The sequence below is a fragment of the Vanacampus margaritifer genome, chromosome 4 (genome assembly GCF_051991255.1).
Source record: "Vanacampus margaritifer isolate UIUO_Vmar chromosome 4, RoL_Vmar_1.0, whole genome shotgun sequence".
Classification (NCBI taxonomy): Eukaryota; Metazoa; Chordata; class Actinopteri; order Syngnathiformes; family Syngnathidae; genus Vanacampus; species Vanacampus margaritifer.
In genome coordinates, this window is record NC_135435.1 from 8,426,866 (window position 1) to 8,444,300 (window position 17,435).

General features: G+C 38.2%; 1 protein-coding gene across 2 annotated transcripts in view; it reads left to right on the forward strand.

Annotated features, from left to right (window-relative positions):
- dagla (diacylglycerol lipase, alpha) overlaps positions 1-17,435 on the forward strand; it is a 43,766-nt gene that overhangs the window by 3,237 nt on the left and 23,094 nt on the right. For both annotated transcript variants that reach the window (XM_077563638.1, XM_077563639.1), the window contains exons 2-6: positions 13,953-14,054; positions 14,150-14,361; positions 14,602-14,703; positions 15,130-15,268; positions 15,376-15,463. In XM_077563638.1, coding sequence (XP_077419764.1) covers positions 13,960-14,054; positions 14,150-14,361; positions 14,602-14,703; positions 15,130-15,268; positions 15,376-15,463 — 636 coding nt within the window. In that variant the 5' untranslated portion in view covers positions 13,953-13,959. The remainder of the gene's footprint in view (positions 1-13,952; positions 14,055-14,149; positions 14,362-14,601; positions 14,704-15,129; positions 15,269-15,375; positions 15,464-17,435) is intronic.

A 17,435-nucleotide genomic window follows, 5' to 3' on the forward strand; every position in this document is an offset into this window, starting at 1 on the left:
TAGTATCTCTTAAGGAACTGATTGCTTTACTACACATTTTTTAAAATGTTCGACCTTTGTCATCGTGCACAGCGCAAGTTGTACAATATTAGAAGGCCACAGCTCTTTGGTATGAGCTGTGCTACAGTGTTGCTCTGGGCATGCGAGGCGCAAATGTGAGACCCCACCCAGCCAGAAACTGCTATCATGTGACTTGGGAGCCAAGTCACGATTGGCATCGAAATTGTATTTCATGTAGTGATGTCTGTTTATGATGTTTAATTGAATACAAAAAAATGTCTGCGTCACCACACTTTTACTACCTCACCATATACATAATTTCACATGGTTTGTGGGTGTCCGCTGCAGACAAGTTGGCAGTTCACGTTTGCACCCCAGCACTGGCAAGCATCCATATACACAAGCAGGCACATGCAAACACTAATACATCGGCTGAAACACGAGAAAATGGAGAGGAAGGAGGTGAAAAGGATTGAGTGGGTGGCGGTGGGAGAAAAAGATGGAGAAAGAGGCAGAGGGAGAGTAGGAGTGAGTGGCACATGGCTTTCAGTCTAAAAAAAGATGAGCAGTGGTAAACCAAAACCAAAATCTGGCTTTGTTAGATAAGGAAGAGCAAGGCGAGAAGAGAAAATGTAGGTTTCCTCTGCACTGAAAGTGGTGCAGATGTACTCACTTGTTTCCATGCTCACAAATGTCCTCTAAAATATGAATAGTGAATGAGTGTGTGGGTAGGAAGGAGAAGGAGAGAGCATTAGGACGGGGAAGAGTGAGGAATGGGAGGGAGGACTGGAGAAAGGAGAGGGAGGGCGTCGTTTGGATGGACGGGATGCCGCTGTCTTGTGATGAGTTGTGGATGTGGAGAGACAAGACAGGCTGATTGGAAACAGCGAGAAGTGGATGTGATGTGAAGGGACTCTTAAAGCGGTTTTGTTCTCACTCAAGCAGAGATGACCGTGAACATTGAGGAAATTGGAATTGGAATTGGAACTCAAGCTAGACATTCTCTAGAAGCTCAATGTAGTCTCTTTTATGCTAATATTAATATTAGATATTATATTAGTAAATGGTTAAGACAAGGCTCAAGCCTCTTAACTGTATTTGATCTATAAAAAAAAAAGTTGACATTGTGATAAGGTCGTTCGTTCCATGCCAAATCATTGAATAATCATTGAAAGTCTGAGGGTATGCGGATACTTTGACTCATTGCTGTTTGGAAAAACAAAACAAAAAAAACCTCTGAAACGTTTATCGTATCTGTAAAGAACATGTCAAAGATGACACTTCATGAAAAATGTTAAGGTCATGTGAGCCACAAGGTTAATTTTCCAGTCAACAAAGGGTTTCTAAAATATGCACCGATCTTCTAAATGATTGCAGATTTGGAATCTGTGTGGAATTCCCTTTCCAATAGTAGCTGTTTTGTGAAGATTGACCCAGTCAGCTCCTGAGATAGAAGTGTTCAAAGTAAGGCGGCCACGCCCCATTTTGCAGGCGGTAGCTCCCAAACCCCTGCTGCGATTGACCTCTAATTGGAGATCTAGTGCTGTGTCATCACTATCAATGAGTCCACCAAGTCTCATTAAAATCAAAATGGTTATAATTTTAGATATTATTTTTTGGAGGGGTGAGTTGGCATGGAGCAACCCTCTATTCCATTGGTGGGCAAACTCAGTCCTCGTGTCCCGGCCGGAGTCCTGCATGTTTCCCTTCTCCAAAAAAGCTGGTATATGATCAGCTCAGAAAGCTCTGCAAAAGCCTGATAGTTAATTGATCCTGTTGATTTGAATCAGCTTGTGTTGGAAGAGGGAAACCTGAACCTGCAGGACTTCGGTCCTCGAGGAGCGAGTTTGCCCAGCCCTCATCTATTATTATTTTTATTATTATTATTATTATTATTATTATTTTTAAAAATAAAATTAATTATAATAGCCCAGTCTATTCCAGGAGTCAGTTTCCAATCATATAACTTAAATGGTGTATGTACATCAGATTCTCTCTGGTTGTTGGTGCTTCAAAAAATAAAGATAATGAAACATTTAGCAAAACATTTCACTAGTGTCACTTTTTTTTTTAGTTGGTCCTATCAAAAATCCTTCAAAAAATCCTAACAAACAAACACAAAAGCACTTCTAAATTTAAAAAGGAGGCAACATAGGCAGGTGAGATTTACCACTTTGTCTCGTCCTTTTTGCCCCAATTGTGTCAACTCATTTTCCTTGGAATTTTAGGCTGAGTTGACTGTAAAACTGTTCAAGTTCTGATTGGCCTATGCATTACTCGTTCTCAACATCTTTCCCTGATGACATTTTCTACAATCTATTCTTATCTTCTTTTTCAGTTTTTATTACAGAATTTCATCCATTTTTGTTAGAGATAACCTGTTCTAAGAGACTCGAGTCAAACATGAAGAAAGCACAACCTTAGTTAATTGTATTATACTGTTTGGTCTAAATGAATAAAATCAGAATGTTGTTTTTCTATGCAGAAAAGGCAAGAAAAGCCTGCAGCCTTCCCACAGTACAGTAGCCCATCATTCATCAGGTCGACTTGGTATTTGTATTCCCCCTGTTACTGATAAGGTTTCTCGCTTGTTTGTTGTCCAACCAGTTTGCACGCTCTGTTCGAAGTGTATGTGTTTGCAAGATAAACAAAATGTTTTCTCTTGCCTCGGTTCCGTTAGCAATTGCAAGAGGAGAAATGATGGAGAGGGTAGTAGGAGCCCAGGGGGGCTTTGTGCCACCGCTTGGCTTGTTACGAAGTGACAGGGGAGGGGAGGGGAGGGGAGGAGCACCAGCTGCAAGTCATCCTGGATCAACCTACTGTTTGTCAACTGGGCTGTGCTGGTATGTTGACATCATATGGGTTGTATCAGACGTGACTGTTATGGTTTATGTGGAGTTTGAATTTTGGTGGTTTTAAATTGTGGACTTAAACGTTGAACAACTGTCACCTTTAATGGATGTCCACTATTTCAACTTACTTTAATAGACAAATAACGTGTCCCCTTGCTTTTGCTGTCTGTTACATTGTACATGTCAAAGACAAAGCTATAATGACAGACTGGGAGCCCTGTCATTGTTGTTGTTGGGTCACGTGGGCGGGGGTCGGGGCCTGGCACGCAGCCATACACTGTGTTGCACAAAGGCGCTGCTCACGTGCAGGGATGTGTACGTCTTTTTACAAATTGTACATATGACCTTTAAATTCACAAGGACTCGGATGATGGTGTCCCATGAAAGACTGTGCCATATGAGCTGGTGTATCTTTGATGTTTGATTTTGGTTGATTTTGGAACATACCACAATACAAATGAGCCAAACGTCCCAGAATGGCAGATGTGAAGGACCTTGCGGACCTAAATGCTATTAGCTTCCTTGTGCCATCACCTGCAGATAATAGTCTGTTAAATCCCACCCGAGCTGAATAGCTCTGCTCTGAAACGATTCTAATTAGTAATGGACCTGAGTCTGTGTATGTTTGTGTTGCTTAATTAACTGTGGTGAGATTAGATGAATGTTTCTTTTATGGGAAGCTTTAAGAATTGCAGCAGTTTGAAATGACTGTGCGGTTGGTTTGTCAGAAATATACGACTCATGGTCCTTTCAGCAGGATGTTGATATTTTGTGCCCTGCTGAGAGCTAAACATTATTTTCAGAGACACCAGTGATTAATCAGAAAAAATTAACCTAACAGGGTGTGGTTACAGTATTATGTCAGGCTCTCCTGGTCAGTTTTGCATTGCATATAATGGCATTTTCAATTATGTGATTAAAAACCCTATATCCCCAAATTTATCAAATTTGATACAAGTCTTTCTGAACCATAGTGTTAAAAACTAAGGGTGTGCCAAAATCGATTCTCATAAGAATGGCAATTCTCATTTAGTACAATTCAGAATAGATTTCAAATGCCCCAAAATCGGTTGTATTTAAATTATTTTATACTGTCGTCCCTTTGTTTGTGTGTGCCTTTATTTGAAGCGCTGTTCATGTTGTACCCAATTTGGCCACTTAGGGGCAGTGTGGTTCCACGCGGTCTGATACACTGTTAAATTTGTAGCCACATTAAAGAGTAGAAGGAAAAAGTCACAATCAAGTTATTCCAATAAAAGTTTTGTTTTTTTTTCAGCGTAGAGCCGTTCTTTTGAGTGATAAAAGGGCCGGGAGTGGAGCACTAATTAGCATTAGCGAGTCAGACTGAAGTAGATCATTACGATTCCTTGCACATCTATAGATTGAAGGAAAAATGATTGTCAATCAAATCATTTTGAATCAAAAATCGTTCTTAATCAAGTCGATTCTTAATTGAATCGCACACCCAAAAATGGGAATCGAATTGTGAGACATTCAGATTCCCACCCCTAGTAAAAACTTTGCTGAAATCCCTCATGCGTACAATATGATACTTCTTTCCTACCCCCTAGTCAGGGATACATTTTTTACTACAACAATTAGGACACAGTACATGGAACAATCCAAGATGGCCTGCTTTAAGTAGTTACCAACTTGCTGAATCAAGGTGAAGAAAAATGTCATTTTGAAGATTTTCCAGTGAGATTTTCCACAAAAAAGTTTCAACTTGAACGCAAGTTACTATTACTTATAATCATGCAGATAATTTATTTGTGTCCAAATTTGACACTACATTTAAAAAGCAAAATTTGGTGGTAAATCTTTCAATTGTCTATCTTTGTGTTGTTGTTGTATAGTGCACCATAAAAATATTTTATTCAATCAATTGGACAAATTACAGCTCAAAATGTGATATTTTGACCAAATAATACTCAAAAATTGACAAAATCTGTACTTTAGATGGCTAAATGGTGCTACAGTGCTGAAAATGTCTCCTGCTTAATTAAAATGACATGGAGAAGTAGATATCGGCAGATGATGAAGCGTTAATAATAAGGATTGGAACCCCGGTGATGAAGAACGCTCTAATACTTCACTTGTAGTAGTGATGAGGAAGACAAAACACCCGACCAGAAGTTTGAAGACTAAAAAGAGGGTCCAACTATATCATGGGCAACCATACAGGGTGGAAGAAGCAAGAGGTCAAATCAAGATTACAGATTCCAAAAATCTAAATTTTCTGTCTAATTTCTGTGGTCTTGCAAACATGCCACTGCTCACCTCATGCTTCGTTACTATGATGACCGTGGACGGAGCTAAGACAAAATGCAAATACGCCCCTCCCTCATGTCGTCCACGCCACCAAACACTTCGTTTAAAGTACTGCACGTGCAGGTTACTTGAAGCTATCATTCCAACCTAACGCGCTTTGACATAGTACAGTAATGGTGTTTAAAAATGACATATCTTCACCCTGTCTTGCTGCCAATCTCAATATGATAAATGATGAGGATTAGCCACGCCAATCAGGCAAAATTCCAAACTTGCGTACAAATATATATTTTTTAAGGGCCGGAAGGGAAAGAAGCCAACAGAAGGAGTTGTGTAACTTCACGCTTAATGGTGAGCAGGTACTCCAAAGACACTACAGTAGTTCTAATTAATTAATTATCCATACACACAATTCCAAAAATGTTTCTTTGTCCCATTTAAGTCTTTAGCAAAAAAAGTGAAGAAAATGCATCAGTAGATGACTGATTTAAATCAAAATGTTTTTTTTTGTTGTTGTTGTTTTTTTTACCAGTTAGGTTCCCAGCCTCTTCTTTAATGTTTTTGTACATTGATTTTGTCTTCATTCTTAGTGGAAAAAGCATGTGACTTGTTGTCTATTCCAATTTGTTTTCCAGACCAGCATTTTTTTGTACAGCCTCTCTCACTTTCAAAATGTGTCTTTTTTTGGTTCCATTTTATGCACTTAAAAAATTTGAAGAATGTGCTTGTGAGAAACCTTTAATGCTTTCTGACCCCGGTTCAACTCACCTTAAATGCTGTTGTTTCTTCGTTGATGCATTTTATGTTACTGAATCACTCAAAAAAAGACATCACATGTGTTTCTTACAGTTATGTATTCTTGTGGTTGCATGAGTGTCCTGCCCTCTAACTGTCTTTGAATTTTATTTCTGATATTGTCTGACTGTTCACTATTTATTGGCCTTTCCAAGCACCATTATTCGTCGGACTGTCTGGTCACTTTATTATTGAATTAAGTCTGGGATTCAGTATGTTATTGTGTTGGGCATATTGGGTAGTTTAGTTTTTTAATTAATGACAACTGTCTGGTCTCGTGGTATGAGCATGACCAGGTATTCTTGTCAAGGTATAGAAGAAAACAACATAGTCTTACAATGACATTTATTATGCTTGCAGTCTTTAATAGTTTCCGTGGTGTGCAGACGCCGGCTGCTTTGTACTTTCACGCAGACCGCAGATTTGCACGCTATTCCACTCATAAACATTTCAGGACGTCAGTATTCATAATTTCCACATATGCACAATGGTCCACATGTCCCCATCAAAAAGTTGTTTTTGTGACATTGGATGTGAATATTGGCAGATATTAGGTGTGTTAGAAAAAATTGATTCGGCAATATATTGCGATATTACAGAGCGCAATTCTCGAATCGATTCAATATGCAGCCGAATCGATTTTTTATGGAAATATTTAACAAAACGTCTTATTTAGGGTTAGGATTCACACATTAAGCATGGAAGAATGTTATATTAATGGAACATTAAGCCATAATATTTTATTTCAGTGCTGTTCAGACATGAAACAGACTGCAACCTGTTTGTTAAATGCATATTTATTTTATTATATTATATTATAATATTTTTTTTAAATTTGAGTAAAAAAAATCGCAATAATCAATTTATAGATTTGCATTGGGATTAATCGGTATTGAATCGAATCGTGACCTATGAATCGTGATACGAATCGAATCACAAGGTACTAGGCAATTCACACCCCTAGCAGATATCCTTATTTAAGCTCTCCTCGAAGTAGGTGTCCACTGTTGAATTTGCCGCTAGTGCATGCGAGGTCAGGATGCATACAGTCAGTATGTGTTCAGTAAGCACGGACTCAAAAACGGTGAGAAAATCACCTTTGTCCCCTACATACATTTATGGTCAACGTGGACACGACGTCTGCACATAAGAATGTGAGAGACCAAAGCCACACAGGTGTAAATGAAAGACAGTCCAATGTCCTGGTTGGCCACAGTGAGGTTAAACACACACACACAAGTGCTTGAAAAGGCAATAATAATAGTAGGGGTGTCAGGGGATTAAAATTTGTAATTGTAATGAATTGCATGACTTCAAGAGTTAACTCGCGATTAATCTATTGCTGTCAAAGTTAAAGCGTAAGTGATTAATTAATCACAAAAAATTATCACATTAATCATGTATTAACGCAGAGTAATCACACTATAAATTTTTATCATAGATTATCCTTTAGCGTGGCAGCAGATGACAATTATATGCATTCAAGTAAAGCATTTAATAAATGTTTGCGTATCACATTAAGAATATTTGTTCATCTCAAAATATTGGGGTCATTTTTTTTCCATTTTAAATTATGTAAGTAATTAAATGATTAGAAAAAGAGGAGGATGAGTGTGTACAGTGGATCCAAAAATGTTGAAGACAACCTCATAACATTAAATGTCAAAATAAATAACGTATAACTGACGCTCTTCAAATTTGGTGGGGAAAAATTTTTTGATAAAAAAGCCTTTTTATTAAGCGATTAATCGTGATTAATCAAAATTCGAAATTGTGATTAATTTGATAAAAAAATAATCGTTTGACAACTCTAGATTAATCACAAATTGTATCTGTTCTAAATATAAAATAAAATGTACAATAAAATATGTAAGTTTTCATGCTCTTTGTAACTTAAAAGTGAAAAAAAATGTAAAACAAATTTTAGTCATTGATACAGTAATTTCATAACAATTCATAAAATTAGGTTCTAAATAAAAAGATGTACTGTACTGTAAAAAACAAAAGTGATATTGATTTGTGTTGAGGTAATTTTCTGCCACTAGATGGCATAATTGCATTTGTAAAACAAGCTCAGTGCATTTCCCTTTTAATATTAGGAGCTATCTAATCTTTAACATGAAGTAACTTGGGAAATTCTGCACATTTTTTAAATTGTAAAATATAACGTGACCCCAGTCTCTACAAATATATTCTTTATTATTAAATGTGTCACTGCTAAATTTCTACGTAAAGATGTGTGCTGCGTTGCGACTGGAATTCCCCCCAGTACATGCTTTCCAAGTAAAGGGCGGTCATTAATCGCACGTTAAAAAAATTTGTGGTGTAAAAGAAACTTTAAATTAACTCCAAATTAACGTACTAATTTTAACACCACTAAATAATAGTAACCTTACAGTTTTATATTTATGTACTATAATTTTAGCAAATCAATCAATAAGTAATATTAATTGATAAATGCATAGTCCTATGCGTGCCTACATTTAAGACATTTCAGCTAACATAAAGTAATTTTTTAATTGCAAACAAACTTCCCCATTTCACGTTAAAAAAAATTGCAAATAAAAAATATCTCAAGTCATTGTCAATCTTTACTTCCTACGGAAGACCAATTAACACAACTATTATCAGCTTTCATGGTCTTGCTCTACCTCCTCTAGTCTTGTTGCACGCAGAAGCAGCAATATTTAATAAATAAAAGACAATATTAATTGTAAAATGATCTCAGTTTTAGAGGTCAAAAGGGTTTTGAGTCTTCCATGTTTTCTTTTCTATTTACTGTCATTGTCTGACTGACATTGAGTGTGTCTCCTGCAGCAACTCGTTATACTTATTAACAAATATTTGAAGTACCTACCTTGCATACATGTCACGCCATGACACAAATCCACACAAACATTTTACAGATTCACTTTAAAAAATATGCAATAATCTTGCGCATCAACATTGACGTATTTATGACGTAGGCCTGTGCGCCAAACACTATTTTCAGCAAGGCCCTGATAGTCTTTTGCAGATTAGATTGGCCATCAATCAAACCAAATCGTGATGCTGTTCCTGTGCAAAGACTGCCTTGTTTAATGTCACTTCCATAATAAGAGTATCCGAAATCCATTTTCTATTTGAGTTGGAATCCCGTCATAAAATAAGGAATGACTGAAAAAAGTGGTCAAATGTATTGTGACAGTAAGGTAGGCTGAGCATTCCGAGCAATCAGAAAAAGCACTCAGTCACTTGAGTCTTATCGTAGAGGACTTTTTGGTCTTCGTCTGTTATAGCATAATTGGAAGAATGTGCAGTTAGATGCTTCCAGATCTGCTGAGATGAAATGCTGCTATTTTTCTGTTTTACACGTCCCTGCTGAGTGCCAAGTAGGTGGAATTGCAAATAAATCAGTGTTCCCATTGAAGTACTTTTGGTGTCACTTTGTGTACAATGTACAATACACAAAGTCAGGTAGAGCAGGTCACTACTGAGAATATTAGTTGGAAAGATGCAGTGTTTATTAGCGATGGGTGAGTACAGATACCAGTAATTAGCCCGATACAAGCATTATTTCAAGGTATCGAAATCACATGAAAACTGCCGATACAACAACCGGCAACTGTAGGCAAACAAATCATAATGATGTAAGTCCCCCTCGCCAATTCCAAGCACCTAAGAGGAAATTTTGAGTTTGAGTTTTAATGCCTCGTCTTCTGACCCAAAGAACATACATGCGTGCATTCGCTTGCGCCAATCGATAGTGGCTCAACTTTGTTGAAATAAACGACCAGCTGCCTCAGTACAACACCTGTAACAATATGAAATTTCACAGAGATTGCGCGTCTGATTAAATAAACACTTCCGGATGGATCAACCGGGGTTTTTCCTGTGTACAAAATTCAGAAGCGGCCACCTCCACCTAATTAGTTTGCCACCTCCAGCCTGAGCCACTGATATCGCTCAACACAGTGCTCCAGCTGTGTTAATTGAGCTCGGCAACAATGCATTTTAACTGCAGTTGTAGTGTTGCGCCATTATGGAGGCGCTATATCAACAGCAGTGCCTGAAAGACCTGAAGCAACAACCCAAGAAGAAACAGCTACAACTATATTTACAATTCAATATGCACTAGCGCAGGGGTGCTCAAGTTCGGTCCTCGAGAGCCCCTATCCAGCCTGTTTTCCATGTTTCTCTCCACCAACACACCTGATTCATGATCAGGATCGTTATCAGGCTTCTGCAAAGCTTGCTGATTAGCTGATCATTTGATTCAGCTGTGCTGCAGGAGGGCAACATGGAAAACAGGCTGGATAGGGGCTCTCGAGGACCAAAATTGAACACCCCTGTACTAGTGGATGAATTTTTAATGATTGTAGTTAAAACAAAAAAAAAAAAAGGCAAAAAATAATGTCCACTTGATATTCATAGACCATAATTTCTAATTTCTAGTCCCTGATCGCAAAATAGCTGTAGGAGGGCGGCAATGGTATAGGTCACCGCCGCAAGTACTGATACCTTAAAATAAGACTGGTATTGGCACCGATACCTGGTCACCCATCATAGTCAGGATGATACCACCTCTGCCTCATTTTGAGCCAGGAAAACTCCTGATCAACGGTAAATAAGTTACAGCATTCCTTCTTAATGACATGCTAGCTCCTTAATTAGCATCGGACTGAAGACACAATCCGTTAAATAAAACAACAAAGGTCAAAGTGTGCATTTGGAAATTCACTATGATGCCCTCATAACACCTCCCTGAGAGTGAAAGTGTTGTGTGAGGCAGAGTGTGCTCCCCATGTATGAATTTACAAACACATCCATGTAGTGGTGGTGTTGTGGCTAGCAAGACTACCGGTCCTGTGAACATTAGCAACAGTGGCCCTTGTGGTAGCACCGCTAGCTAAATAACCACCAACTTAAGAGAAGTTAATAACTTACCAACATGAGTACTATCCACGGTACACTAATGATGGATGAGGTTGTTTATCCCACATCATTCCACAACCCTCACAACTTGCTTGCCATCTTGTCCTGCTTGATGCATTAGCTGCTCCGTGTTTATGAACAATGAACGAAGGTTCATGTAAATGTATCAACACTACTGCTTTCATGGGCTAACATCTTTACATTGTAAGCACATTATGGCATTCAAAGAGGAGCATAGATACAGTAAAGCTGCACTACATTACATTGTATACAACCACAATGCACTATATAGTCCTTGAAAACTGCTTTTACTATCAGCTGTTTTTCAGGTATTTTTTATTCTAGCTAGTTGTTTATTGTATTTTCTCTTAAAATGGATACTTGACTAATTGAGCTATTTTTAACAGTAAGAAGATTTTATAATTAATGTGATAACTTGATTATTTTTCTTGAACAAAAGTGATACCTTTAAAAACTAATGTTGCCCCTTGCTGTTAACTGAAGATGACATCACCTGTGCTGAGGAAACGGGTAGCGACCATTCATGGCTCAGTTTGTTTTCAAAGGTATTAATTGTATATGAAAAATAAATGAAGTTATCAAATTAATTCTGGACAAAATATACAGTATATATATTTTTTTACAGCTGAATATGACTCAATGAGTCAATTACTCCTTTATTCTAGTTTGATGGGGAGTTTTTTTTGGCTTATTTTGATAAGGTGAAAAAACAATTATCAATTTCGGCTAATATAATATAATATCGTGATAGATCTTTGAACCGTATCTCTCAGCCCTATTTTCCAACTTCATAATGTCATGCACTTGAATTTATTTTGAACGAATACTAAAACTCTTTAGTTTTATTTACACTTTTGTTAAATTATCACCCAATGAATCCTACAGAGTGACTTATTTGTGTTTTATTTTTCACTTTAACCCTGTAACAAACTGGCAGTTGGTGCTTTTTGTCAGAATTGAAAGCAAGGCATTTTGTTAAAATGATCTGTCATTAATTTAATTGGTATTTTATGTATCAAAAGTGTTAGTGGTATCAGTTACTTGGTATAGGTGAGTAGGCTACTAGAGTTAAGTACTTCTTACTGGTATTGGTCTATATACAAAGTAAACAAGTCTGCACAACCATGATGTACCGGTAATACTTTAATTTGACAGAAGTGTCTGTCCACACCTTTGTCAAAGCACCTTCTGATGTTGCTAGGGCGGTCATTCTATTTGGATAGCAGTGCATCAACATGACAGAGCATGATTTGCAATATTTACCCACTCTTAGTTGCAAAAGCACTCCTAAATAGCTCCCGCTCTCAACTTCCTCCTCAGGCTCAAACATTTAATGTTGTCACAGCCATGCTTGGTATTCTGCTCATACCTTTCGAATTACAAAGAAGACATAACATGAATTAAAGCAATTTTTTAATATTCACTTATCACACTCTGGTTGTAATCACTCAGTTTTAGGGTGGCAGTTCTGTCTGTGCAACAATTCAGCGACATCCAGCAATTACTATTTGTCATTCGTCGACTGGGGAAGGGAGTCCTCATGGCAGCCAGCAGCATCAACATTGATTTATGTTCATCAGTGGTGTTTTGACGCTTAGCCTGGTGTGGGAGGGCAAGAAAAGCCTGGTTATAAAGCACTGGGGGGAAACCCTGCATTTTTGTCACAGCATGCAGTTTGCGGTCTTCACCGAAGTGTTATGTTAATTTGGGCTGCAATGTCTCTGTTTTATCAGCTTATGCATGTTGCACGGAGCTAGGCAGTGGCGATTTGGCCAACTAGCACGCTAGTGGGAGATAGCGGCTACATAGCAGACTAGCTCGCTTGCTAGCTCGCAAACTAGCGGTAGGCCCATCCAAATCGCCACCGCCTCTCTTTGTGCGTCACACAACACGGACGCTTCAGGGAAGGTAACTGTTTATTACGCTGGTTGGTGATGAGCTCACGTCGTGGTTATTAATACGTCACCGTCTTGCTTGGTGTTGTGGGTGTGCGACTCACATAACCACTTGAAATGTGTTGTAAATCACCTCATATTTGCTTCAGCTAGTTTACATTAGCGCCTTTCTCCGGACAATGATGCAGCTATCTCTTGGCATTTTAATTAGTATTATTAATTTTTGTTGGCACAATACCAAGGAAGATTTTTAATAACTGTGATGACTTTAAGGTTGGAACAAGGTGAGTACTGGCACTCTCTTAATGATTGAAAAATCATTGCGACAGACAGAGCAAAACATCAATGCAAGTCTTTTGCTCAGCATTCTTCATTTGTATTTGTCTTACATCAATTGCAAAACAAATTGGCATGATGGATTTTTGTGTTCTGTTTTCCTTTCATGAGATATACTGAAGTAGCTAACTGTAAATGCTAGATCAGGCTGTGTCGGCATCATAAGGCCTGCATCAGCCTCTCTGCGGCTCCCCTCTTCCTTCCCTCCTGTGGCTTTGAGATTTCGGTTCATTTAAGCCCAGAGGCAGCTGCAATGAAACTCCGCTGTGCTTTTCAACAAGAGAATGATCAGGGTGATGTTAAGCAATCTTTTTTTATAGGACCGTTCCATTTAATGTCAAAGTAGGTTCGCTTTTTTTTTGTTCATCAAGTAGAATATTTCATAAAAGCTCATCTTGAACTTGTTCTTATTACCTTCAGCTAGCTGTATGAAGTAAGTCACTGCCCAGCTAGAGGTCAACATGCAGAGCTTTTTGTGACCTTTGGCTTCCCCTTTCTTTCAATTATTAGGTGGTTGGAGCTTGATCTTTTTCTTTTCTGTCTGGTGATACTGCACTGGGGGCTGTGACATATGGAATATTCCACTGTCGAGGTCCCGCCTCGAAATATTGCAGACAAATGAAGTCGAACACAATGAACAGCAATGTAACAAGTGTGATAAGATATTTGCTTTATTATTCAGAAAATAAATGCTTTTCAGCATCTCTACCAGGTAGTTGCGCCATTGTTGTGTGACATTAGATAACTGCATCTTGGTAAAGCCATTGCACATCACATATTGCTTGTCCCTGCTTCATGAGACTCAAAATATCTGGAAATATCAGTCCTAATATTTGTTATCCTTGATGTTACTTCTGTGTCTCTACAGGGCAGTGATGCCTGGCATGGTGATGTTTCGGCGGCGCTGGTCAGTCGGCAGTGATGACCTGGTGCTGCCTGCCCTCTTTCTGTTTTTGTTACACTGCATCTGGTGAGTAGTGAGCAGTTTCTGTGTCAGAACTATTCTTTTTTTTTATCGCGTAGTTATTTTTACGTTAAACGATTTTACTTTGTTGTTGTGTTCAGGCTGGTAGTTCTCTCCGTGGTTTTGTTCGGCCTTCCCTATGGCTCTGACCAGTCCTGTTCTATAACATTGGTGGACCATGGCCGAGGGTATATGGGCATCTTGGTCAGCTGCCTTATCTGTGAGAGTGCCATCATGTGGTTGAGTATGAGAGGCAGCATCCTGTACACACAGCCCAGGGAAGCTGTGCAATACGTCATCTATATCCGTCTAGGTAAGCTGACTCACTTTTGAGCAAGGATAGATAGATAGATATACACTATGTGTGCGTCAGTGTGTGCGCGCGCACGTACATATCTACGTGTCTATATATGTGTATAGATAGATATCTCAAAGTATTTTGTACTTTGTGTTTTTGTGGTAGTTTTAGTTTGAATAATTTTTGTTTTTGTTTTTATTGATTTTGCTCAGATTGATTGTTCTCCTTACCTTTTTTTTTGTTTTATCCCCCCAGCCATTCTCCTGGTAGAGCTTGTGTATGCAGTAGTGGGAATTGCCTGGCTTGTTCAGTATTACCAGCCATGCTCTGATGTCACTGCCAAAAACCTAGCTTTGGGTGAGTCAAACAGAAGCTTTCGATAGATCGGTTTTGAGAATGTTAAAATAGACTTATCATATACCAGTGGCATGAGTTGTATTTGTAGTTCTTCGTTATCAGCTGCAACCACCAACGCATTTTGGTGTGGGGGGGGGGGGGGGGGGGGGGCTTAGTTTTTGGGGTTTTCAAACCGTATTTATCAACTTGGGGAAAACATTTTATTATTCACTTAAATTTGAGCAGTTTAATTTGAGGGGTTGTGTAGGTCTGTTGAAATTTAATTTACCAACGTATCCACTCAGACTAATGCAACTCTATTTGTTTTGTGTTTCTGTCCGCACGCGTATTTACATGACAATTCATGAAATGCCTGGTGGGATACTTTGTGCTCATCCGCATTTGTAGTTTGGTTTGAAATGTATATATTGTTATGTTGTGTTTTAGGGATTGTTGCGTGCAACTGGCTAGTGATATTCAGCGTCTGCATTACGCTTATGTGCACTTTTGATCCTACCGGGCGGACATTTGTCAAACTGAAAGCAACTCGCCGGCGTCAACGAAACCTTACAACATATACATTAAGGTACTACCTAACCTTTGATTTATTAATTTTTTTTTTCCATAAATAAGAACATCCACACCCTCATTGTCATTTTTTTCCTCTGGTTAACAAATTTCATTTACATTTAGACACAGGCTTGAGGAAGGCCAGGCCAGCAGCTGGAGCAGAAGACTAAAATTCTTCATGTGCTGCACAAGAGCCCAGGACACACAATCAGTGAGCCACACAAATTCATTTTACTGAAATAGAGCGGCTTTTGGGATATAGAGTATAAGGGTGTCCTCGGTTTACCAAGGTACACACGTACCACAGACCTTGCACAAATTTTGTGAACTTAACTCAAATGCATGAAAATTAGCCAGTAGTTAAAACACTTAAATAAAGAAGATGAACATCTTTATCTTAAAGAATAAATCATGGCAACCTTTTAGTTGTTTTTATGTCATTGGGACTTCACAAAGATACATTAGAGCTTCTGCAGTGATGCTGCAGTAATAATTAACACTTGTGACTGTGTTTATTGATTTTTTGTGTTATTTTGTACAGACACTGTTTAATTTAAAGGGTGAGTCATAAACATTTCTTGACAATAATATCTTATATGTGACCTCACTAGTCTAAAGATGACATTCTGATTAATATTACATTTGTGGAATGTGAGTTATAAAGCAAAATCCAGCCGTTTTTATCCATCTCAGTTGCTGTCGACTGAAGATGACATCACAGTTGCTCAGGCAACGACTAATCACAGCTCACCTGTTTTCTGAAGATGAGCTGTGATTGGTTGTTACCTGAGCAACTGTGATGTCATTTTCACTCCACAGCAAGTGGTAGAATACCATATTTAGGCTAGTGGGGCTGCATAGAACATATTATTGTCTTTTTTTTTGGGGGGGGGGGGGGTGTTGACTTCCCCTATAATATAGTTACAGGGTTGTTGTTTCTAGTCGTATATTAAATTATCGTGACTTCTGCTGCCAGCCAGTAAGTTTACTAGCATTTATGATTAACATCACAATTACCACAGGCAGCTTTCTTTGCTAATTTCACAACAAAGTCTTAAATAGCTTTTGCAGGGCTATTGATTTAAAACAAAAAAAAACATACCGTTCAAACAGTGCGCACTGAACTGTGAGTACTGTTTCGAAAGATTTGATACAAATACATTAATCGTTGAAAATCAATTCAAAACTAGGTGAATCCGCAGCAAAACATGAGTATTCGGCGGGGTCCTACTCAATTTGTCTTAAATTTTGCTACAGTAATTTCAGCACATTACTCTCATTAGCATACATACAGTAGTTATTAGCAATATACAGCAAGTCTGCTACACTCAAAAACAAGAATTGTTGAACCAACTTAATTGAATTGCTATAAGTGGTAACACAATTGAATAAAGTTAATCCAAAATGAATATATTAAGTTTAATGAACTCAATTAATTCAACTTAATGAACTCATAATTAATTAAACTCTATATATTAACTTGGATTAACTTAATTCAATTGTACGTTACCACTTTAAGCAAGTCAATTCAGTTGGTCAACAATTTTCTTTTTAGAGTGTAACTTAATGTTAACATACAATGGGAAACGCTATATATGGATTTACAGAAATTAGCTTTTTATATTATGTTTTTTTTGCACAGTTTTACAACAGATTACAACCCACCTTTTTTGTATTTGGGTTGATGACCCGCAGTGGCGCTGTCTTCTTGGTGCACAAGTCAGGAATCTGATGCATGGAAGACAGCAACACACGCATGCAAATGGAACACACGACAATACTCAAAGACTTGGATTCTCTTCTCACCGCTGCTGGAGTTGAGCTTTGTTTAGTTTGCTGACTGTAGCCTTCTTCTGGACATCATTAATTAAGTCTGCCTGTGTCACGCTACCGCCACCAATGAGCTATGACATGCACACCAGGGTGGGCAGCCCTTTTATTTGTATGTATGTGTGCGGCTTAGAAACGCTGAATAGACTGTGTTTTACGCTAGTTTGTTGAGCTGTGTTAGAATTATGGCTGTCACAAACAAATCTTTTTTGATTTGATTAGCCTATCGATTATTCCCCCGATTACTTCATATTTGCTTTTGATTCTCAGGGCATTGTATCAGTTGCAACTAGATTTGTTCTTGTAAACCGAGGAGCACCCCCTACAACCAGATAAGTCTGTCGGATATCTAG